This window comes from Lactuca virosa, chromosome 4 (genome assembly GCF_052849685.1).
Source record: "Lactuca virosa cultivar CGN04683 chromosome 4, Lactuca_virosa_CGN04683_v6, whole genome shotgun sequence".
Lineage (NCBI taxonomy): Eukaryota > Viridiplantae > Streptophyta > Magnoliopsida > Asterales > Asteraceae > Lactuca > Lactuca virosa.
Genome location: NC_136429.1, coordinates 199,496,404 through 199,521,985, shown reverse-complemented (window position 1 = coordinate 199,521,985; position 25,582 = coordinate 199,496,404). Strand labels below are relative to the sequence as shown.

Below are 25,582 nucleotides of genomic sequence, written 5' to 3'. Positions count from 1 at the left end.
AACATCTCGTATCAGAAATCTGAACTTTGGTAAGAAAGTCAATAAAGTATTGTTTTTCTAGAAGTCCAGCTGATTTCTGAGTACATGTTAAAGCTAGTGGGAGCATAAGTGTTATGCTAGTAAGATAATAATCATTATGCTAGTGGGAGCATGATTATTATGTTAAGTGTTTCAAGTTAGCAATATTAATTATAGAAAACAAAAGTTTCAATTCGCCTTGAAAAAGTTGTTTTGCTATAATTAAGGGAGAGGATTTTATACTTCATTCCAATTCTACAAGCTTAGATTGAGATTTTAATCTACTTTAGTCAAGGATATATAAGAATGTTATGTTGGAATGGTTCAACATAAGGAAATTCTATATATGTTGCGTTCTCAACATTCGTTTATGATTACGGCATCCCTCTTCATAGTTCGAATTGTGAGAATATGGCAAATAAAAATTTATAGCATGAATCGTGTCCTATATGCTTCGGGTATAGGATCGATTACATGAGCTATAATAGCTATCCTTTCTAAATTTTCCTAATGCTTAGGGCATTAAGAGGGGAAAAGGGATTAGAAGTGGATATGACTAAAATGATTAAGCAATTGTCGAGGACAATTTGAGGTTTACCAAAGATTGGTTACTTATGGACAATTGGAAGTATAGAGTAAGGACCATATTGACATATTTTGAAAAGAGGCAACTCTTGTTCAAAAGTGATGGTCAAAATGGGAATATTGAATTGTTTCCATAGGTGGAAGTTGTTCTTTGAATCTGTGTAAGATTAGAGAACTTAATGCAAGAAGGATGTTCAAAGGAATGTAATTTGAGACTTCGTTTCCATGGAATTGATCTCCATTGGAATTCTTTGTAATGTTTGTTGCCAAGTCTTTGTGACTTTTGGGTATAGTCATTACAAGAGGATCATTGCATATAAGTTTAGAATCTACCATATTACAGTAAATGACAAGAGGATTGGGATTGTGAAATGAGCATCATTGAAATATTGTCAATCGATCTGTTTCACAAAGAGAGGACCACATGTAAACATAGTGTGCATACTTGGAGTATGGCATAGCTATTGTTTGGACGAACATAGTGTGCATGCTTGGAGCATGGCATGACTATTGTTTCAATTCAAGTATTAAGTTGATTAATCGAAACATGAATAATGAGTAATCAATATGGTGCTTAGATAAAAGGTGTTTTTATTTACACTCAAAGTGTTGGGGCCATACAGGATTAGTATTATTTTTGTGTTTCACTTTGCATGTTTTGACTTCCAGAATAACTAGGTCACTCTTCCCGAATGACTAAGTTATTCAAACCATCCACAGTCGGTCATATGTTGGAAGTAGATATGAATCAAGACTGTCATGAATTTGGCTTGTATGATTTGTCTAATGTGCATTAGACATAGCAATGGTTGCTGCAACATTCATGAGTACTCATAAGGCCTGAGTATTGGATTCAACCCACGCTCATTTGGAATCACTTCATGGATTTTATCACGAGTGAATCATGAGACAATAATATCTTATATTCTTCAAACCTACAGATATGAGTTGTTGACTATGAGTTGGTTATACATTGATTGCACGAAAACGCATTGGTAACTCGATGTTATAAAACGTGCCTTTGTGTATGATTCAACAAGTAGTCAGTACAAGCATATGAGTCGAAGTTTATCCATTCCTTTTACCTTCGGGATAAAAGCGATATATGTGGGCCCCTCGATGATTTAGTGATGACAAAATGTAAGTGCTCGGCCGGGCCTGGACTGATTTGATTTGTTCAATTAGTCAGTCGTCATAAATCGAAAATCGGGAAACAACAAATGGACAGAGAGAATGATTATAATCCATGTCTCAGTCCATATGATATCTAGAATGGAGGAATATATGATCACTTATCTAATGGACGCGTCATTGATTTGTTCAGAGTTCGGCAACAGCTTTTAAGAGCAACGATTGCTGGTCAGGTTGTGAAGTTATACTTGCAATAATAGTTATTAGACTTATCCAAGTGGGAGACTGTTGGATTAGTGTCTAAGTCCATAACTATAATTGGTATATACTTGACCCGACCCGGCATGGTCCATTTGGGTTGCATGGCATCAGAACAATTGGATAGACCTTTTAATGAGAAGAAGATATTTGTGACATATTAATATATTATAAGTTCTAATATATTAATATGAAATCATATTATTTAATTAGTATTGATCTAGAATTAATTTGGAGTTAATTTAGTGATCAAAAGAGACTAATTAAATATATGGGGATTGATTGTGTAAATCATAGATTCTTATATATGTGGGCTCATGATCCATGATTCCTTATGTTGGGTTTAACCCATGTGGTGGCCCATGGATACTCCATGGAGGTTAAAACCCATGGAGCATAAGGAATGGGTTAAGTCATGGGTTACATGGTGTAACCCTAATGTGCCACTATATAAAGACCCCATTAGTTGGTGAAATGGGCACTAGTGTATTACATAGAGGGCAAGCCGATTTCATAGAGATATAAGACTAATATCTTCTCTCATAGTTATTCCAAATGTTCATGGTGTTGTGTGAACCATTTGAGGTGTCACACTTAGGGCACTAGGCTCTTGAGCTCCATGGAATCAAGCACCAAACAAGAGGTATGTAATTCTACTAGAATTTATATTATGTGTACTTTATATTATGCTAGTTAGAACAATACCTTGGAAAATTGATATTTTCATGTATAATAGAGAAAACATAGATCCAAGGTATTTAGGGTTGCATGTACACCATAGGAGTGTTAGAATGCTCAAAACCCATCACTAGATGTATTGTATGTTCTCTCTCTGTCTAGTATGTATGTATGTTCTTTCTGTATGTTATCGTTTGTTTCTCATCACTATATGTTATGACTCATGAATGAACTGACTCATTGTATGTTTCATTGTTCTAGTAATAGTATTTGTAACTTCCTAAACTATACCTATTATAGTTTACTAGCAATGTTGTTTGTATAAATGAACATGTTTGTATACCTTTGCTACCCAAAGGTATTGGACTGAAAGAAGGAACTTTTATATCTATACACATATACATAATATATAACTAAGATTCAAACGACCTTCGGACAAACAACCGATACCCTAAGACCACAACCAAACAAGGAACAGGAGGTAGGGTGAGTTATCAGTCCTAAGTCCTTTGATTCCTACTTATATAACTATATCTACATAGATACACATTTAACAAAATATATTAGTTTAAAAGACAAAGAAGTTTTGTAAAACCTTTTGAAGAGCTTTAATAAATATTGATGACTTGATGTCATTTCATAAAACGATTTGAAAGCAGTTTGGCATAAAGAAACAAGTTTGATAAAGAGTTTAACATGCAAATGTGTTTGATAAACATTTTGAAGTATTTTGTTTGATAAACCAGTTTGAAAAGTAAGAAAATCCATATGTTTGATAGTCATTAATCACATGTGATTGATATAATAACTATAATGTATCTACTTGTATTCCCCCGCATAAAAGCATTTAAAAGATTGATTAAGGGGTATGAACTCACCTGTAGTGAGTGGTTTGGATGAACGGATGGTATAGGATGCTAAGTGTCAAGTGAAGACTTGAGCACACACACGGATCCTATTTAACATATATTGACACATATATGTATCAAATTAGTCACTTAACAACTAATTAATTAAGTAAAGACACCCTAAAACATGTATAACACTTTGATTCAAGTGCTAGGAGTACATTAGGGTTGCATCTAAGGGGAGTATGGCCTCTCATTGGAGTTTTCGGTCCAAGTAGGTTTTTGGCCCAAAGGCTTTTCGGCCCAAAAGGTTTTCGGCCCGAAAGGGTTTTCGGTCCAAATGGTTGGCCGAAAACTCATGATGTTTGGTGATTTTTAAGGGCTTTCCACAATCAATGAAGTGTTCTAGACTCAATACTAAGTATTAGGAAAGGCTTAATGTCATTTTGCACCCTTCATAAGGGTTTTCGGTCTAAGGAGATGCACTAGACCGAAAACGCATTTTGTTCTTGGATAAATGACGATTTCAAGGCCCTAAATCAAAATTTTCAACTAGATAACAAGTATAGGGAAGTAATACTTACGATTTAGAGGCTAATAGAGTTGATTTTGGACCAAAACACTAGTGTGTGTTCTTGGTGTTCTTGAAGATCTAACCCGAAAAAAATGATTTCATGGATGAAATCAAAGGGTTGTACTAGATAAAGCTTTGTAACAACAAATCAAATGGAAAGAATTCTTACAATTTTGAAGATCAAAGTGACGAACTCGATGATACTTGAGAGAGAATGGATGTTTCTAGCTTTGAAAAGGAAAGAATGATCCAAATGATCATGAAATATATATGTAGGATGGGGTTTTCGGTCACCTTGACCGAAAACTCTAAGGTCTTGACCGAAAACTCCTTTTTGAGGAGGTTTTCGGTTTGCTTCATGACTAGAACTTCAACCAATTCATCCTAACACTGATTCCTTTGATGTACTAAGTTTAGAATACTCGAATAGACTCCAAATAGGGCTAAAAGTTAACAAACAAGACTAACTCTGATAAATTTGAATGTTTATACAAGCTAGAAATTTCAGATTGTCACACTCACCCCCCCCCCCCCCGGTATGTGGCACCCAACATGCCATATTTGGCGGGGTGAGGGTGGGACGACCATGCAACTCTTGATTTCGACTCGATGCCACTAAACATCTAATCATGCTAAATTAGACCATAAACTCTGAAATGTCGTTCGTTTTTCCCATTGCTAACATCCTGCACCCAAATTAAAATATATTCTTAAATTACTAAATTTTATTAATGTAAATATGATCATTTATTTTTATAAATACACCAATGATCATAGTGTTTCTATCTATGAAGTTAATAACTATCTATATTTTACTTAAATGAACGCCATATATTTTATGACAAGAGTAACTTTAGTTAAGAACTCATTCGTTATTTTTTTCTTCTTCTAATGATAATAATGTAACCAAACAAACGTCCTAGATTTTACATATATTCTATTAAATTTTGACAAAATTTAGACACCTAAAATTGATTTGTATTTGTTAAAACTCATAATTTTTCTTGACGATTCAGATGTTTTATATATATATATATATATATATATATATATATATATATATATATATATATATATATATATATATATAGTAGACGTTACCCGCGCAAAGCGGCGGCGACAAATAGATTTTTTCTTCTAATTATTTTCATTCGGAAACATGTTGTATTTCAAAGAACACAAGACAAATACATATTACTATTGATAGGAATCCAAAAGTCCAATCTAAAATCAAACAAATTTACATATGTCTATTTGAATTATTAACGAAATATTCAAATTGCCTCCAAGTTAAATGAATTTGGCCACTTAAAAATAATAGAAAGAAACTTTTTATTAGCCTTGCTAAACTGTGTAAAGAACAAATCCGATTACAATTAAGGGTGTACAGTTTAAGGTTTACGATTTGTGTTGTTATTTTTTGATAAACATTGAAAATGTAATATATTTTTTTTAATATTCTCTTATCATAAAATTACAAGTAAAATATGTCTATTTGATTTATATTTATTTTTTTTGTTATCAACATTTTGAACTTATCATAAAATTTGAAATTTTTTGCGAAATGATTATCATTCGCAAAAATAGAAATCTTTCAAAAAAAAAAAAAACATTGATAGATAATCAATACACAAAAAATATAAAACAATAAAATCATAAAGAGATAAATTAAGATATAAACATACTATATCTATATAGCATGAATTAGTTTTTGAATCTTGGTTACTTCGACCAATTTATATAATTGTTTGATTTGAGTTATATACTACCTCCAAACATTTATATGTCTGTCGTAGAACATAGACCAAAATTAAAAATGTCCAATGTGTCAAATACGCTATAACTAATGTTTTAAAAATTAGTTTTTAGTTGAACTAGTATGACCAGTTCTTAGTTCAGCCGGTTCGACCATCGGTCTATATTTGGAAATGGTGTTTGCCATCCTTCTCTGATCGATCAATCTATTCAATTTGCTTCAAAAATGAGTTGTTTTTTAACAGACTAATTCAACCCGGATTTTTGTAGAAGGATGGTTCGGTCTAAAAATTGACATAAAACCGATCATTGTTGAACTGGTCTCGGGCCTGGTTACCGGTCTGATAGTTCAACCGGCCAATTCGAAACGTTTTCTAAAACATTGGCTATAACTAAAACTATAATAGTGTAACATCTAAATCCAAGTATTTCGCTTAAGCCCTTGGAGTATTTAAATTTTGGCAATTGAGGACCCTCCGTACATTGGGCGTACATGTGTGTACGCTTAGCGTACACAAGCGCATGCATCGTGTGACTAAGGCTCGTACGCGGGGCGTACGAGGCCGAAGACTAAAACCCTAATTATCGGGCTTGAGACCTATTTAAGCTCATTTATGACCTTGGACCCTCTTCCTTACCAGCCCCCATTACCCTCAAACGTCCCTAAAACCGTAGTTCCCTTGAGAGTGATTATTGAGCTTGAAGGTGCCTAAAGGAACCTCTTTTTGGTGTGTTAGCAAGGAGAAGGAAGTGGTGAGCAAGTCTTGAACATGGGAAAGCTTGTAGATCCTGCATCTAGATCCTCTTGGAGAGCTTTTGGAGGTAAAAAGTCCACATATTGCTAATCCTTTTGCTAGTTTGAGTTAAGGTTTGGTATTGGGTCCATTTTTGGTCCATAGACCCTCTCTTGTGAGTTTGAGCAACTTCATAGGTTAGAAATGTTAGATCTAAGCTCATTAGACATGTTAGAAGCATAAAAATGCTAACTTGATGGTTTTTATGGCATCATGCAAGAGTTTAAGGTCTTAAAGGAAGTCTTAATGGCTAAAATGTGGTGTTGGGTTCCCATACGGCATGCAAAGGCATAAAGTTGCCAACTTTATGCCCTAGGACCTTAGAAATGACCAAGATCTGGATTTGGACGGAGTGTCTTCACGAATTAAGCACTTAATAGCTTTTGTGCAAAATCAGCTTGTACGTTGGGTGTACTAGATTGTATGTTGCCTGTACTGCCCAAGAGCTTAGTACGTTAAGCGTACTGAAGATGTACGATGGGCGTACGCTTCCAGTGGACTTTGGACTTCCGATGGGCTTTTGAGCCATTTGGGCCCTATTTATCCTTGGGCTTGGATTTATTAGAGTAGTGGGCCTTTGAACTTCTCATTGGACCATAAGTGGTATGGTTTGGGCCTTATGTCCCATTATTGTTGTGAACCTTGGATGTTAAGCCCATTATTGAAGGAAAGACTTTTAGGCCTTGCTGTAGGAGTTTGGACTTAGGAGTTTGGGCCTATGTCTTGGGTTCATGATTTAATTCTAATTAGGATAACTTGTGTTTATTCAGTGTGAGATTTCCGGACCAGTAGCCGAGCAGTATTTTATCAGCAGCCTGAGGTGAGTCTTCTCACCATATCCATGGGTCGAAGGCACCAATGTCGGCTCAATATCTGATATGTGGATTGTTAGTTGTTGTGCATTGATTGTATGAAGACCCCGGGGGTAGCCTGTGGCACTTGGGTGAAGACCATAGGGGTAGCCCATGTCACTTGGATATCAGACCATAGGGGTAGCCCATGACACTTGGATATCAGACCATGGGGGTAGCCCATGACATTCCAGGTAAAGACCATGGGGTTAGCCCATGGCAACTTTATGTATATTGCATGGTATTTTTGTGGTTGTATGTTATGTGATACTTTGGGAAACTCACTAGGCTCTTGCTTACAGATTATTTGGGTGTTTCAGGTACTTCCGGTATTAAGAGGAAGGACCCGGCTTGATGGCACAACATTCACTCTCCAGCACTTTCCGCATTTATCTATTTCATTACTCTTATTTTTGATACGATATGATGTAATGTATTTTTTGGAACAAATTATGACTGTATTTCTATTTCAAAAAATGAAAAAATTTATCTAGTTTTTGGGTTGTTACAAATAGGTACAATCTTGGTTATCCCATTTTATAATGAGTAAATTTTCTATGGATTATGATATCAAATAATAATCATTTCTTAAATTTGTTAATTTCACATAGATGACCGAAACCTTATTTTAAAAACATTAACTACTCGTTTTTCATTTTTGTTCCATTTTTATAAGTTCTTATACTTTTTATTTAATTTATATGTAATCTCAAGACCAAATTTATCAAACCCCACACAAAATAGTATTTTTTTTCCCCATTTTCTTTGAAATAATGGATTCTTTGAAGAACTGTGTATGTGTGTATTTCAGGGTCACATGATCTTAACAAAACTTTTATATATTTTACAATAGGAAGCTTCTTGTGAAAATAGGAAGTAACATAATTAGAAGTAGGAAGTACCCAAAACGCCCCTCTTACCCACTTGATACACCAAATACCTACATTTCATTGTTTTACTCTTCCTAGCGTACACGCATTTTTGTGGGGGTTTAGCAAAATATAAGTACGTTGGTATTATAAATAAGAAATTGCAAGTACATTGCTATATATGTATAAAAAATTTAAGTACCTTGCTATTATGGGTTGCATACTGTTATAACCTGCAAATAATTTAAGTACATTCCTCTTACAAATATTACAGGTTCAAATTTTCATCCAATGACGAATCTCCAGTAGTCCAATATCGACGATATCTACAACTTTCATTTAGACCTTGTCGGCTAATTTTGACATTATTTTTAAAGTTATATTTTAACAGGTTTAGACAGTTAAAGTACGTTAAAAATTCATAACCTTGTCATCCAACGTCCGTTTTCGATTGTCTTTATATCGTTGAGCTCCTATTAACGAGATCTTCAATTTTCGTTTAGGTTGTATCGGATAATAATCAATCGATCTAAAATTCGATTTTCGGGTTGTATACAGCTACGCTGAATCTTAGAAAATTCATAACTTCCTCTAATGAAGCCAGATTTGGACGTTCTCTATATGCATGCTCTCGGTTTAACGGCCAGAAAAGACCGATTTAATTTATGCTTTTAAAATAATTTCAGAGTAAATCCATTGATTTAAAAGAGTTGCGGAATTTGTCCCCAAAACAATACATGATAAAATAAGGTTTATCAAAGCATTTCTTAAAGAAATGTATCTTCATTATATATCAAAACTCGGGATGTCATGTTCCGATACAGACACAAAAGCATAAACAATAAAACATAGACCTTACACAGTTATATACAACTACTGGTCTATAAACAAAAACATCTTCACAAGTTCTCCAACTTATGCTCTCGCGCCACTACCTGTAATACAAAGAAACTGAGTGGGTCATGCTTGGGAGCCTGGTGAGCATATAGGGTTTTCAACCCACAATAAATAATTATATTTAATTTCACCAACCAACAATAACCCGATTACCCATTCCCGTTATCCTCACTTTACGTCCCTAAAACACAACTATCACAAGGGACCTAATCTAAGGATTTTTCATCGGGATGGACATTACTGCAAATGGGTTTCCTCGACAATAGATGTGCTAAAGGCAACCATGAGGGAGATAGAGTACACCGGTGAACACATCGTTCACAACACCTACAGGTTATGAACCTGCCAGCGTTCCACTGGACAGTCTAGAAAGAGTTCGTGGTCGTCATCCATACTCCGCTAGATGACTAGATCAACAACAACATCGAGGCCTCTCATCATTTTATTTCATCACACAACAACTGTCTACCCATGTTCTACCCAACATATTAGTAGATAAAAATATATCCATTTATATACAGCTTAAAACCTGTACAAATCATTCATTCAACAATTATTTCAAATAAGCAAATAATATACAAACACATAACACGTATTTTGTAGAGAATACTTCGTATCTATGTGTTAGAAGAAAAGGAATATACACTCACTTGATAAGATGATGATCGGACAACACTACGGCTCTTAAAATAATATTCTTCGATGAAACCGGGTGATCTTCACAAAAACCGGGCTTCTCGCGGGCAGAGTTTCGGCTCAACAACTCTATTTCTCGGGATCTTCGGGGCTTCGAGACTCGCTTCGGGTCTCGAGATGATACCGGGGCTTCGGGGGTATACTTGGCACGTAAAACGAGGTAATATGGAGTGAGAGGAAAGAATTTGGCAACCATAAACGGCTGGACTCGACTTCTATTTATAGGGGGCTGAAACCCTAACGCTCACATCGTGAGCCACTAATGCTCACGTCGTGAGCTCCATATGTCATTGGGTTCGTCATGTCCACTTGCCCTGGAAGATGTCAATCACCTGCTCACGTCGTGAGCCATTGTGCTCACGTCGTGAGCTCTGACACAAGGGTTGAAGTTCGTGCCCCGAACTTCATAAATTCATATATTTCGCATACGAGCTCCGTTTTCGACGTTCTTTATATCCACGCGTATGTGCGACTATGCTCTACAACTCTCGTTTAGACTCTGTCGGCTAATTTTGACTTTATTTTTATTATATTATTTTTAGTAGGCCAGGACAGGAAAACTCCGTTAGAAATTCATAACTTCTTTATCTGACGTCCGTTTTCGTCTGTCTTTTTACCGTTGGACTACTATCAACGAGATCTTCGATTCTCGTTTAGATTGTTTCAGCTAGAAACCACTCGATCTCATATTCGAACTTTGGGCTGCATACCGCTAAGTCGAAACTTCGAAAAATCATAACTTCCTCATACGAAGTCAGATTTAGACGTTCTTTTTATGTACGCTATCTATTTAACGTATTCTATGACTTTCGTTTAGATCACTAAAGCTAAATATCGCTCTATCGTAAATTCACTATTTACGTCACACAGTGTCGTATCGGCTCTGTCGCGAAACTTCGACAGGTCATAACTTCTTCGTTATAACTCGGATTTCGGCATTCTTTATATTTTCGGAAACCTTGCCACGACCACTAGAACTTCCTTCATAGATATCGGGCTTATTTAATATTTTACTTTATCGCTTATTTTTATCCTTAATTCATTTAAATCACACAATTAAGCAATAAACACATAATACTCAAATAATACATTCTTATTATTTCAAAACGAGTTACAAAGGTTAACCTAGACTATTACATCATCATTAATGCCTAGCCTAGAAACACGGACGTTATATATATATATATATATATATATATATATATATATATATATATATATATATATATATATATATATATATATATATATATATATATATATTGGGTAGAAAAGGGATGATAATGATGAAATAGATGAGATGAGATAATTATAAGATGAGAGGGCCTGACTTTGTAGATGATCTAGTCGGCTAGCGGAATATAGATGACAACCACATACTATTCTAGACAGTCCAGTGGAACGTTGGCAGGCTCGCAACCTGTAGGTTTTTTTGAATTATGTGCCCACTAAAGATGTACTCCATCCCCTATGGGTGCCTTAATGACATGCATTTGCTAAGGAATCCCCTAAGCGGTGTTGTCTACCCCGATGCTTACAATGATCCTTAGGGTAGGTCCCTTGAGACTAGTATTTAGGGTCATAATGTGAGGATAACGTGAAAAGGTAATCGGGTTGAATTATTTGATGAAAAAAATATAATTAAAGAATTTAATTATTGTGGGTTGAAACCCTATGTGCTCACTAGACTTTCTCAAGTCTGACCCACTCAACTTCCTTGTATCACAGGTAGCGGTACGAAAGCACATGTGTGTTTAGATGATGATTCTAATGAGAAGATAATGGAATGTAGGCCAATAGGTTAATGTATTATTGTAAGGCCTGTAATCTTTTGTTTATGCTTATGTACTGTATTGACGATGACATCGCAAGGTTTTTAATATAAATAAAGTACATTTCTTCGGAAATGCTGTGATAATATTATTATCATGTTTTGGGAAACAAATTCCGCATTATAATTCTGTAAAAAGAGTACTCTGATTTTTAATAAACATAAATAAATCGGTCTTTTCTGGCCGTGAAATTGGGGATGTTACACTTGTCCTCATGCGCAGAGACATGTCTCCTTCTGTTGACATTGGGTCGTCATGGCATCCTCTTGTTGTAGGTGGAAGGGGCTTGGTATAGTTAATAACTTTCCATAAGTTACTTCCATTAACTGGAAGTATTTTAGACTAATATGTAGCTAGGTAGTTACTGTTTCTGAACCAAGTGCTTATGAATTCCTTTGGATCTTGGTTGGTGTATAAAATTGTTACTTGTGCATGCACACAAGGTATCCCTGATATCTTCTACAGTCTGCAGCTACAGTAATGGCCTACCAAGTCAACTCCATAACTCTAAAATCCATTCCAAATTTCATATGAATTGACACCACTTGGCACTACATACCAAGTCCTGCAAATAGAAACACTTAGGTTAGTATAAATAGTCAATTAAAAACCTACATTTATATATCAAATACAATTTATACCTAATATCCTCAGCAAATTCCTCCATCTTCAAAAGTGTTGCTTCACACACATCACTATCCTATTTCTGTACTTCCTCTTTTAAGTTGTAGAACCTTTCCATCATATAGAGTCTTATTTCTTCAAGCATATCCATGAGAGGCTTCTTTCTAGCATCTACAATGATTGCATTAAAGCACTCTGCCATCCCATTCTCTACAGCCTCACATGCCAAACCACCACCAAAATATGACATGCACCATGATTTAGGGTCTCTATCCATAAGATGATCATAAGCACCTTCACTTAAAGTCTTGATCATATCCATGTTTATCTTGAAATCCCTTTTGTTGTGGATTTTGAAGCTGCCCAAAACATGTTTCTGAATTCTATCCCACTATATACTATCCTAAAATTGGCATAAATATGCCTAACACATTGTTTATGCTCTACATGGGGTAGAATTTGCTTTGTTGCTTCAAGAAGACCCTAGTACATGAACAACTATATTAGTAAATGTTATTAGCAAGTGTAATAAATGATATGTAAATAAAAGAATATGTCATTACCCTGTGTTGATCACTAATGACACATAATCCCTTGCCAACATCCAATAAAAGATCTTCACTAACTAGTTCCAAGAACCATTTTCAATTAACCTTGTTCTCAACCTCAACAACCACCCATGCAATAAGGTAAATTTGATTATTTTCATCTCTACCTATTGTAGTTAGTAGCTCACCCTTGCATTGTCCCTTTAAAAAACAACCATCCAACCCTATAACCTTACGACATCCTCTTTTCCCCCTCTTTGATTGTTTTAAAACACACATATATTATATGAAAAGTTGTTGTCTGATCAGGGTTAAGGTTAACAGAAATCCTAACTGTGCTACATGGATTGGACCTCATCAATTCATGTCCATAGTCCAACACTCTTGCAGAATGGTTACTCAATTTTCCATCAATTAAGGACAATGCCCCACACCTTGATCTATAACACTTTGACCATGAGACCTTGCAATGAAATTTACTTTGAATTATTGCCTGCATTTCCTTGCATTTTAACTTTGGTTTCCTTACTACTTTTTTTTTTACAAATTGCTTTGCTAACCAAGTTGGATTCATAAGTGATGAACTACTAAAACTCCTAGCACATGTATGCATATCATTCATCTTTTTCATCTGAAATGATTTTTCAGTACTCATCCATGAAGCACGAACCATAAAAGGGCATTTTTCTGTATCACTTGCACATGCAACCACTAGTCTAACACTATCACACTTCTTGAAATGAATTTTATAACCCTTATGGATGGAATAATTTGTTAAACATAATTTCAGTTGATGTCTAGATTCCTACTTTTCTCCAAGAACTGGTTTCATAACATTCCATTTGACCTTCAGATCATGGATGACATATTCAAATACATCTTCATCACTATCTTCCTCACTAGATTCTTCAGTGTTTTTCTCATCATCTACTTCACCAACACCGTAGGACTCCACTTAAGAATGCCCTCCTTCACCTCCCAGTGCTTCATCATCACTTTCTTCACACAGAACATTAAGAAACTCATCTGTGCATCTTGAAACTGGCTTTCTTCTGAAAAAAAATCATGAAGTCGAACGTCGATGGTGTCCGACTCAAATACTTCATCCATCTACAAAATCTTTGGATTAAACAAGGCTTTGGATGAATCGAAGGATTGTCGGGAACAAGACGAGAAGAAAGGGGTTTATTTTATAACCCTAAGCTAATGAAGTCAACGTACACAACACAGTTACCATTAAGATGCCACATAGACATTTGTAACCGGTAAAACGAGGGTTACCGGATGAAAGAGATTAAAATGTTAAGTTTATCTGATTTATTGGGCTTTTTTATTCAAAAAAAAATTTAGGATTTTTTTAAAAATTTTCCAAAAATATTGAGACTTTATTATAGATAACCCTTTGGAAAAAGATGACTCAATAATATAGTATTTATGTCTACAACCAACATCTCCGTGTAAGGTAAGAGCCCATCTGCGATTTCGTTGGTCAGATTTAAATTGGTAATTTCTTGATTTTTGGTTATTTTTTAAAAAAATTGGTTATTTTTATCTATTTCTCTTACTTATATGTCGACAACAAAAGAAACAGAAGATGAACTTAACAAAATCAGTTGGTTACTTAGTTTAGATATAAATTCGTTGTATTGTTTTCTCAACAAAGCAAACAAATAGTCAAATTTCTTAAGGGGCAATATCGTCTTTTGCTACATAATATCCCATGCCTGGAAGGTCACATTCTTGTTGTCACAAGTGTATAACCCCCACCACAACCAAAGAAAGGCGTTTCTCCTTTTCGGAATTTCGGAAATCAAGACCCATAGGAGTGCCCGACTTGGAGTTTCCTACCGTATATCAAATTGAGGTTCGGGGAATTTCATAATATTGGGTAGATTTTACATTAATTCATGTCAGGTAAGTTCAATCCATCCCTTCTTTTACTTGTTTTCAAGTTACAGTAGATCTTGCTCTCATGTTCCATCTATTATCTGTTTTTCGATCTATGTCTCCATTTTCGGCTTCGGGGTTTTGATCATCGTCGTTTTCTGGTGATCGCTTCGGTCTTAATCGCACTTTATGATTTCCTAATTTAATTTCTGTAAATTCCAACCTTCTTGACTTGCTATTAGGTGTTTCGCTTTCGATCCTAATTATTTAGGTAAAACCATGGAGAAATTTTGAAACACCATCATGCACGGGTTTAGCTAGGGTTAAGGAGTGATGAAATTAATTGATATGTTTCTTTAGGGTTTGTGTGCTGGTTAATTGGGAAAACCCCCTTTTCGTCATCGCGTAAATTGTCTTTCAATGTTAGAAAATTACTCATGCAATTAAGGGTGTAACAACCAGCCCTTTCGACCCTTGTAGTCTTAGGGGAAATGATATCAGTGTGTCAGAGATGAAACGTAATTTAACAAAGTGACATTTTTAGTTCAAAACCATAACCATTTTTGACCATGGCTACCACATCCTTGTTATCCCCGTGTTATTTTGTGAATTCTTCAATTACTAGGATAAGATCACTGCTAAAATAGTTATTTGGAATTGATGAAGTTAAAGTGTGACCAGAATCAATGAATCATCAGATGACATATGGTAGAACTGTTTATACTACTTGGAGACCTCATTAAAACGCCTCTAAATGTTCTGGAAAGCTGAAGGCCCATAACATCACATAATTTTTTTCTTTATTTTGTTTTGACCGATTTGTAGTTTCTTTAAAGTAATACTGAGTTGCTTCTTTATCAATATCCTTTCTTAGGTATGTTTTCACATTGGAATTGTTTAATAATATCTATAATGCTTACAGGAAATAATATTTTCTTGAGGTGAATCCCAAAGTAAAGAACAATCCACCACTTCTTTTTATCCATCATTTTAAATCCTTGAGATGGCTGAAAGAGCATGTGTAAAGCGTCTTCAGAAGGAGTATAGAGCACTTTGTAAAGTATACCTTTTTTTCTTCCATTTTGTATTTTGTATCCATTATATTTATAAAATCTTAAGTTGTGTTTTTAAAACATGTTCATCTTCTTTCTCTATTCAATTACAGGAACCCGTTTCACATATTGTTGCTCGCCCTTCCCCAAATGATATTCTTGAGTGGCGTAAGTTTCATCATCATCATCATCATCATCATCATCATCATCATAATCATCATCTATTTTTTTCAGCACATTATATATAACAATTGTGTGATACAAATTATTTTATTTCTATTTCAGATTATGTATTGGAGGGAAGCCAGGGAACCCCTTTTGCAGGTGGATATTACTATGGAAAAATCAAGTTCCCTTCAGATTACCCATTTAAACCTCCAGGAATCAGGTATTTACAAAACATGACCTCAGACTTCCATTATTAATCTTGGAATGTCTTCTGATTAATATTAACTTCATATTTTTATTTACATTCTTGTAGCATGACCACTCCCAATGGTCGATTCATGACACAAAAGAAAATCTGCCTATCAATGAGTGATTGTAAGTCCTTAAAATTTAACTTAAAAAAAATAAATAAATAATTACACTAACTAATATTCTTTTTATTCATTTCCAGTCCATCCAGAAAGTTGGAACCCTATGTGGTCAGTTTCAAGGTAGCATTATACTTTAACTAAATAAATCATTTTTTTTTTATAATCAAAATCTAATGCTTTTTTTTTTCTATAAATATTATTATTATCGTCATCTTTATGACATTTTCTTTGTTCATTTCTCATTCAGTATCCTGACAGGACTCCTGTCCTTCATGGTGAGTTTAGTGTACATTTTCAATTTCATTTTTCTTTTCCCATTATTTATTTTATTTGTTTTTACATTTGCCAATTAATTTTCATTAATTTATGCAGATGGACAGCAGTCCTACCACTGGTAGTGTGAATACAACTGTTGCAGAGAAGCAACGTCTTGCAAAAGCATCTATGGCCTTCAATTGCAAAAAGTCAGTTTCCTTTCCTTTTCAATAAATGACCATACTACCCCTACATTCCAAAACACAAATTTCACAATACTCATCAACTGTAACAATATTTATCAATCTTGACATTTTATTTATATATTTGTTGACAGCCCAACGTTTAGGAAACTGTTTCCTGAATATGTGGAGAAATATGAAGAACAGTGGGTATCAGAACAAGCTGTTGTGGAAGAGGTGGAGGGATCACCTGTGGTTGCAAGGAAGGAGGAGAATTTACAACCATTGGTGGAGAAAAAGGAGGTGAAGAGAATGGAATTGGCAAAGGAGGAGGAAGTGAAACAAGCCCGGAAACAGTCATTCCCGACTTGGATGCTGCTGTTGCTAGTTTCATTTGTTGGTCTTGTAATGGCTTTGCCTCTGCTTCAACTTTGATGTTTTTTTTTTTTACAAAAAAAAAAAAAAAAAAAAAAGAATTTAGTAGTTTCTTCAGGATGTCTAGTCCTGGTGATGTTACAAACTTAAGTGGGTTTGTGTTTTTAATGGAGTTAAAAATGCTACCGATTTTAGTATTATAATAGTTGAATCCGGTTGCATAATGTTGGAAGAATTGGATATGTTTAATCCTTTTTTTTTTTTGGGGGATTTTGGTTGTGTATATGTATATGCATATTTCGTGCAGTGTTTGGAATTTTAACATAGTGCTTAAAACGACTAGATAATTAATGTCTTAATAGATTTTTCTTTATTGAGTTTGATACAAATTGTAGAAAAAAAGAAAAAGTGCATACACATCAACATTTCATTTCATGAAACAATATGAACGTAAGCAAACATATTAACTTACTTGAACATCTTGAGTTTCTTCCTGAATAGCTTCTTCAACGTCTTTACTTGAACACCAACAATTGTATTCTAGAGTTTCATCAAATACCAAATACTTCAACAAGAAGATGATGTCAAAAGCAAACAACATAAGACAACATAATAATAACACCAACATTGACTTGAAAATCAACAACTTCTTCCACTACCATTCTCCCACCTCTAACCTTTTATGTTACCTAATGAAGTAACCAACATTTTGTCTTCATATAACATGTTCAAAAAGGATCATTTTCATTTTTGTTTATGGAACCTTGTAACTTACTTAAAGTTCATAGTTTTGAGAAAAACCTCTCTTTATTCATCATCAATATCCTCATTAGTCAATTAGCATTATATGAAGGGTCCCATCTTGCTCACTATCATCATTGTTAATATTTTTTCATGAATAAAATGTCATTCTTTACCCCTCTACACAAGTTCACTCGGTAGCTAAGCGTACTAAAAACGACAACATTGTACATTTTCTGCAAAACACATATTTTTGTAGCAATAAGTACAAGGCAAGTATCATGTCTCTTATTGAGAAATGAAGTATCCTCCTACATTTTAGTCCTACTATCCTACTACCCACAATAAATGGTGAGAAGTGGACTAAAATATTATTTATTTCATTAAATGTGTCATTAAATATGACAAATGTCAAGATTTGATATGGTAGGAAGATAAATAGGAATAAAATGTAGGAGGATATTTAATTTCTCTATTTTATTTTTTCTGGAAATTCCTTTTTTCACAAGTTAGATTGAACGTCATTTTGTTTCTTCTAATGCTAGTCACGTAGGTTGATTTGGAAATTTAACAAATTTGAAATCGTTTCATGAAAAAGAAAATTTCAATCATAGCTTTTATTTTATTCATTTTTTAATAAAAGTAGCAAATAATTATATAATTTGGAATGTAAGTTGAAAGTGTGGGCCATTTCCCCCTAAAAAAGGTAAGAAAAAAGACCCTGTTTACCGGAACCTACGGCGCATAATAAGCTATGTATAATGTATGCCACTATAAGTCTATAACCTTCTTCCTCATTTAGCTTTACATACTAATTTACGCAATCGACTTAATCCACATACAGTTCTCTTTCGCAGTTCTCTTTCGTCTTCTTCTTCCCATTCCTCCATAGTACTGGTGGTATCCAAGAAAAGGTATACATTATATACATAACAACTAACAAGCAACAACCTTTTTTTGTTCATTAATTAGTCATTTGTTATCATGAACTCCTGTACTAGGGAAGCTATTTCGTCTAGCTCATTGATTAAATGTCATTAAATTCCGTAGACAGAGGGTCACTTCTCACTTCTTATCTATACCCAATTGCCCATTAAACATTCGTTGAGTTGTCAAGATCATTTTCTAGAATCAGTGGTCCAACTGTTCTTCATTATCTTATCTTTCAGGTTAATAATGAACGAGTTTGACCCAGAGTTGGATTTTGCACAGGTATTCACATGATATGCAATATGGTATCTTTTAATATCAATATTCACAAGATGTAAAGCTTTAAAATGTGGTGTTTGTTTTGATCAGTTCTTGGAGGAAGCAAAAACACATGCATCACAAGAAGAAGAAGAAGCTCGAAAGGATTCAAAGGAAAAAACAAAGGCTAAAAGATCATGGAAAGCTTCTATTTTGTCATGGATGAAAGCCAACAAGAAAGAGGAACAACAACAACTAACGATAAAAACCGAATACAGAAAACCCACAAGAAGACAAGGGTATGTTTCAGGCCCAATAAATGGGGTCAAAGGCTGCAAAACTCAACGACTTAAACGACAAAGTTCAGGACCTTTATCGGGTCTATTTCATCAAACAACGAAAATGGAAGAGTTTCAGATGCCATATACATCACTAGGGAAGCTTAATAAAAGTCCTGAGAATCTTTCAAATTATGGTCCTGTATATTTGGTGACATAGTGAAATTATATCAAAGTCAGATTCGATGAAATTTGTAATTTTTTATATCTTTATTTTTGATGTAGTTGAGATAGTGAAAGGTTAGTTTTTGGAGATTATAGTGAGTCAACTACATAGATTCCACACGTAACAATGTAACCGTTGCTTGCAAGCAATTCAAATTTAATCATTCTTATAGCTAAAAGAGGGTAATTTTCGATTAAGATTCAAGAATACAACTATGATTTCTAAGCTAAAATATATTCAATACCTCAAGAGAACATCTTTAATCAATGTGTTCATATACAGACTTGTTTAAGAAGAAGAAGAAGAAAACATAGCAGGAGAGGTTAACCGAGTCAGCATCCTCTTCACCAGCTAATTGGGCAAAAATATTCAAAAAAAAAAAAAAAAAAAAAAACAGAAATTTTGATCATAGATCGCTTCTGGTTCTTTGTCCGACATTAGTAGTAGCGGGACCAAAGGGGTTAATAAACCTTCTACTGCCGCTCAAAATTCTCTTTAATGATCTCATTCGATATGAAACTGGTGATTTTTGATCTTCATCATCGTCAATCTGTTGTGGTATGTCGATCACTAAAACTGGTCTTAATTGGTTGTTAATGGCGTTTGATGGTGAAGAAGAAGATGGTTCGGAAGTAGAAATAGGTGTTTGATGATGATTGTTGGCTTCTTCAAATTGAGAAGTCAACGTGCTAACTTCAGTTTCATCTCCCCAAAACAAGATATTTGTTGGGAAAGTTTGTGAATCCCCATTTTCTGTTGATTCTTCTTGTGTTTGACGAATTTCAAGCAAATGCTCGACTGAAATTTCAATCTGATCGGAAACAGGGTTTCTGCAAATCGGACAAGTCGAATGTGAATGAAACCACATATCAATGCATTCAACATGAAATCCATGGCAACATTTTGGTAGAATTCGAGTTTTTTCTCCTTCATCGAGCTCTGATAAACAAACAGCGCATTCTAATCCATCTTTGAAGTCTTTCGGGTCGAACGGAATAACCGGTATCGTTTTCAAGAATGAGGGGTTCAGCCCACGCCGGAGAACGGTGACACCAGACTGCTGTTCCTGGTGACCCGCTGTAAAATCTCCCCGACGACGGCGACGGAGGGTGTTGGAGCCGTTCTGGTTTTCCTCACGAAGGTGCCAGAACCACTTGGTGTAGAGGTGAATAAAGAAAACGAAGATCAAAACCACAGACAAGACTACGATTGACACTATCAAGATTTTTCCGGCGAGCTCTACCACATTCGAATCATGGTAACTGCTCATCTTAGATCGAGATTTGTGTATTATCAGTAAAGCTCAAAATTTTTCCGGTGGGTTTCTGATTTACAACGAAACGTGACAGGAGATTTAGCTAAAATCGTGGAAATCTAAGACTTTCTTTGGGTTTTTTCTCAAGAAAAAGAGAAAACCCAGATGGGGATTTATGGGTTTTTCGAGATGAAATTGAATTAGGGAAGAAGATAAGATGGGACCTCAAAGAGTTGCAACTGTGGCTGTTTGAAAAGTCTGGCAGAATTTAAGGAAGAACAAGGAGAAGATGATGACGATAATTGAGTCTTGAAATGAAGAAAATGACATTAGAAAAAAAAAATCTATATTTTAGAAGTCGACTCAAACAGTGTGGAGCCGTTGTATGTAGGTGACCAAAGACGAAGGAGGATTCAAATCCACATCCCTTCACATCGTGTTCATATTGTGTTCTTGTTTCGATTTTTAGTTTTTTACCCTTTGACTAGTGTTATCCTTATGACACGTGTCAAGTCTTCTTCAAATTTTAATCTTTTATGTTTAAAATTGTTGCACAAAATTCTTTTCTTTGTTTTCACTCTCTTTTCTTATTTGAAGAAAACTGTTTTTTTTATTGGTCGATTGTTACCATAGCTTTAAATGTTAAATAAAGTCTATTAAAATACTAATAGGTCACATGATCATTACTCTTCTAGCACGAGCAAGAAAAGAAAAGAAAAAGAGATTAAAGCATTAATAAGACTCGTTTAATTTGAAAAACACAAGTTTCGTTTGAATCGTGTTTAATGGTGTATAATTGTATAAAAAGGCATCATATAAAATAACTTTTTATAGGATATGTATTCATGATATGTAAACGTTTTATAGGATATGTATTCATGATATGTAAATGATTATAAAACTATGATTATTTTTCATAGTATTGCTAGCACAAGTTAAAAGATACTAATATTATAAGGTTTTAAGAGAATCATGATAGACATTTGTTAAATTACTTTCAAACTCCAACTTATGTTTGAATTAATTTGAATTCTCGATAAGTAAAATGCACAAATATTTATTTACTTGTAGAATTCTTGTATTTATTAATTAAAAATTATGTTAAAAAAAGTTTCTTGGGGCACCGAAAAGCACACACAAGGTAGGCTGATTAGGGGCAAAATGATGTTCCCAAATCATATTTGCAGAAACCGTTCTTCTTTTTCATGATACCAACACCCCCTATCATCCCGAATAATGCCTTAAGAATCTCATTATTTTGATTAGAAAACGTTTTTTACATTCCTTTAACCAAATTATATATAGAGTAAATTACAGAAATGGTCCTATCGTTTGGTCCAATTTGTATTTTTGGTTCCTTGTAAAATAAAATCAAGACAAAATTTCACAAATGATCCTTCTGCTTTTCGGTTGGTCCTTAAAATGGTCCATATGAAATTTTTTCTCCTCAGATGGTACATAATGGTCCTTATAACTAACACCGTTAACAAATTCTGTTAAATTATTATGAATGACAGAAAATACATTTTGATTTTTTTGCATATATATATATATATATATATATATATATATATATATATATATATATATATATATATATATATATATATATAACGCCTAGGCGCTAGGCAGTGGCCAAACGATTATGTTTATACCTAATCAACCTATGTAATTGTTGTGGGTCAAAGTCGGTCAAAGGCGGAGCTGGGGTCCTGATCGGTTAAATGCGATCGACACAATTCAAAACATTTCAGGGTCAAAATCGCCAAACCATTGCTAGGGTTCGTTTCCTCTTACTCATTCCATCTCAATCGCATTATCTATTTCACTGATCTCTCTCTCTCTCTCTCTCTCTCTCTCTCTCTCTCTCTCCTCAACAAAAACGACAATTTCTTCTTCTTCCAAGCATTCCGTCAGCAAGTTTCTCTGGTACGCCGTCGCCTTCCAAAACCCAAGCTCGCCGTTGCCTTCCAAGATCATCGTCGCAGTCCAGTCGGTACTAGGTTGCGCTGTTGCTCCTTCTCCTTCGACATCCTCTGCCATCGTTCGTTCTCCTCCGACATCCTCCGCTCCTCCAAAATCCCTCCGACATCAGATTTCATCTTTTGAGAAGGTTAGTTCTTCTACATTCACAAAGATTATATGTTTTACAGTTTCAGCTTCTTGAAAGGATTCGAATTGTTCACATTGATTAACTGATACCTAATTTATATAGGGATGTGGTTTTTACACAAGTTATCCCTCCTCCCATCCTCGACTCCGACTCCTCAAGCGAAGACGACTCCAATGCCCTACTTCCCATAGCTCTATTATCGACAAGCTAACTTTTACAACCATGATATGGTCGATTAAAAAAAACTAATAACAGATAACAAGCTAATGTGCTCGATTGAAATATCAAGGTACGTAATTAGCATCATAGATTCATGGGTTTTATAGTTAGCCAAAGCTTATAACACATGGATTCATTTATTTTATGTCTCTTTTGTTTCGAAAATCCATAGAATTCATTATATGTTATATGATGTCATGCTTTTTAGCTAATGCCAAGTGTTGCTTGCTTGTAGGGGATAATTTAAATATATCCCTTTCTATCACCACCTAATCTAACTCCAACTCTGTCAAATAGAGTCTGCAATGCCCTTGCTCTTCTGCAGGTGCACCTTTTGTTATTTCATTTTTCAGTCTTTCAAATCTTGATCATGTTGGTTGAATGGTAAATCGTATACTTGTGTCATTGGTGTACACAAATGACGATGAAAATCATTTTATTATGTGGTTGAGATCCTGTATCAGTATCCAACAATACAGCTAGTGCTAGTCATAATCATAAATGCTCCTTTTTTTTGCAGTGTGTGGTTTCACATCCTGACACAAGAATGTTGTTCTTGAATGGTAATTGTAAAATGTAAATTGTAATGTGGTTTCTTCATGAATACTATACCTACCTTTTGCAGTTAAAATATAAGTGTAATATTGAGTTAAGAAGTTTGCACCAAGTCTTTAGATGTGATGTATTAAGGATCAAATGAGTTTTCTGTAACTATACCGATTAATCCCCTGACCCCAGTCCACCGTCGAGCCTACATCGAGCGTTTTCTGCAACCTTTATATATATATATGTATATATATATATATATATATATATATATATATATATATATATATATATATATATATATATATATATATATCCAACAAACACACGTCACCGCCTTTCCACCATCAGCGTACTCCCTTTTCTCTTTCTCTTTAGAACTTTACATCCATCATCGAATGGAAAAAGATAATATTTAAGACCGTTTTTTAGTATTTTGTAGATGAAGGAGATGTCATCGGAAGAACCACCCATCATGACTTGCCTATAACCAGAGCGTTAAGAGCAATCGGTTTCTGATGACTGTCAATGTGCTTGGAAGTTCAAGAGTTTTGTGACTTGTGGTGAATGACGATATAAAGTTTTTGAAGTAACTGATTCGTCTCTAAAGATGCTCAGAGTGGACGAATTCTTATTCTTGGCTCTAATTTGGAGAACTTTTTGCTTTATCCATCAAATATGAGATATGAAGGTATGCCCACGTCTAGCTAGATCAATATCCTCAAGAATAAGGAAACTATTTCTATTAGCAAATGCAAACCAGATAGTTTTCATCAATACCTCCCTCAAATGCTGCTCATGCTGCTCCCTGGTCTTAGAATAGACCAGTATATCATCAATAAAAATGATCACCGACCGATTCAGCATCGGTCTACACACCCTGTTCATGAGATCCATGAACGCTGCTGGGGCATTGGTGAGCCCAAGCGGCATTACCACAAACTCGTAATGCCCATACCGAGTCCTGAAAGTTGTCTTCGGTATGTCCTCATTCCGAATCCTCATCTGATGGTATCCTGACCGAAGATCAATCTTGGAAAACCAAGACGCACCCTGAAGCTGATCAAACAAATCATCAATCCTCGGTAACGGATAACGGTTCTTCACTGTCAGTTTGTTCATCTCCCTATAATCGATGCACATCCTGTGTGATCCATCCTTCTTTTTCACGAAAAGGATTGGTGCTCCCCACTGGGAACTGCTCGGACGTATGAACCCTCGTTCTAGCAGCTGCTGAAGCTGCGTAGGTCACTCCTGCATCTCGGGTGGTGCCAACCGATATGGCGCCTTTGCTATCGGAGCGGCACCAGGCACCAAGTCGATGCGAAACTCCACCTGCCTCTCCGGAGGCACTCCCGGTAACTCATCGGGGAAGACGTCCCAAAATCCTGTACCACTGGCACACTGCCCACATCTGCCACGGTCTCTACTCTCGTATCCGAGACATAAGCCTGAAATCCCGTGCATCCCTGCTGTAAAAACCTCCTAGCCCTCGCAGCCGAACAGAGGGTGCGGTCCCTACGAGGCCCTCTCACCATGAATAACCAGTTCTCCCCCACTTGGGGTTCGAACCCTTACCAACTGGCGCTCGAAATCAATCATGGCCCCGTTGGCCCCCAACCAGTCCATCCCGACAATTACTTTCAACCCTCGCAACGGTATCGGAACTAGATCAACACGGAACCTCTCGCCCAACACATTCAGGACACAACCCTGCTATACCCTCGCATCACTAACGGTGCGGTCGTCAGCAATCTCTACCTCAAGC

At 35.3% G+C, this 25,582-nt stretch overlaps 3 protein-coding genes across 3 annotated transcripts; 2 read left to right on the top strand and 1 right to left on the bottom strand.

Moving 5' to 3' along the window:
• The first annotated feature begins 14,734 nt into the window (after positions 1-14,734).
• LOC145107913 (ubiquitin-conjugating enzyme E2 34-like) lies at positions 14,735-17,483 on the top strand. The gene is made up of 9 exons (XM_079044871.1): positions 14,735-14,872; positions 15,768-15,905; positions 16,011-16,065; positions 16,183-16,285; positions 16,379-16,440; positions 16,517-16,556; positions 16,684-16,711; positions 16,809-16,900; positions 17,029-17,483. Exons 2-9 carry the CDS (start codon positions 15,849-15,851, stop codon positions 17,306-17,308), a joined length of 717 nt encoding a protein of 238 aa, XP_078900997.1. The 5' UTR covers positions 14,735-14,872; positions 15,768-15,848; the 3' UTR covers positions 17,309-17,483.
• Positions 17,484-18,810: 1,327 nt separating this feature from the next.
• On the top strand, positions 18,811-19,770 carry LOC145107911 (uncharacterized). Its single transcript, XM_079044870.1, has 3 exons — positions 18,811-18,903; positions 19,159-19,201; positions 19,289-19,770. Exons 2-3 carry the CDS (start codon positions 19,166-19,168, stop codon positions 19,673-19,675), a joined length of 423 nt encoding a protein of 140 aa, XP_078900996.1. The 5' UTR covers positions 18,811-18,903; positions 19,159-19,165; the 3' UTR covers positions 19,676-19,770.
• A 167-nt stretch (positions 19,771-19,937) lies between these two features.
• LOC145107910 (RING-H2 finger protein ATL60-like) lies at positions 19,938-21,335 on the bottom strand. Its single transcript, XM_079044869.1, has one exon. The coding sequence runs from the start codon at positions 20,949-20,951 to the stop codon at positions 20,088-20,090; it is 864 nt and encodes a 287-aa protein (XP_078900995.1). The 5' UTR covers positions 20,952-21,335; the 3' UTR covers positions 19,938-20,087.
• Between the last annotated feature and the right edge of the window lie 4,247 nt (positions 21,336-25,582).

Coding starts and splice junctions, on each gene's coding strand:
- LOC145107913 (XM_079044871.1), top strand. CDS start 15,849: ATGGCTGAAAGAGCATGTGTAAAGCGTCTTCAGAAGGAGTATAGAGCA. Junction 16,286..16,378: donor TTTAAACCTCCAGGAATCAG/GTATTTACAAAA, acceptor ACATTCTTGTAG/CATGACCACTCCCAATGGTC. Junction 16,557..16,683: donor CCTATGTGGTCAGTTTCAAG/GTAGCATTATAC, acceptor TTTCTCATTCAG/TATCCTGACAGGACTCCTGT.
- LOC145107911 (XM_079044870.1), top strand. CDS start 19,166: ATGAACGAGTTTGACCCAGAGTTGGATTTTGCACAG. Junction 19,202..19,288: donor CAGAGTTGGATTTTGCACAG/GTATTCACATGA, acceptor TGTTTTGATCAG/TTCTTGGAGGAAGCAAAAAC.
- LOC145107910 (XM_079044869.1), bottom strand. CDS start 20,951: ATGAGCAGTTACCATGATTCGAATGTGGTAGAGCTCGCCGGAAAAATC.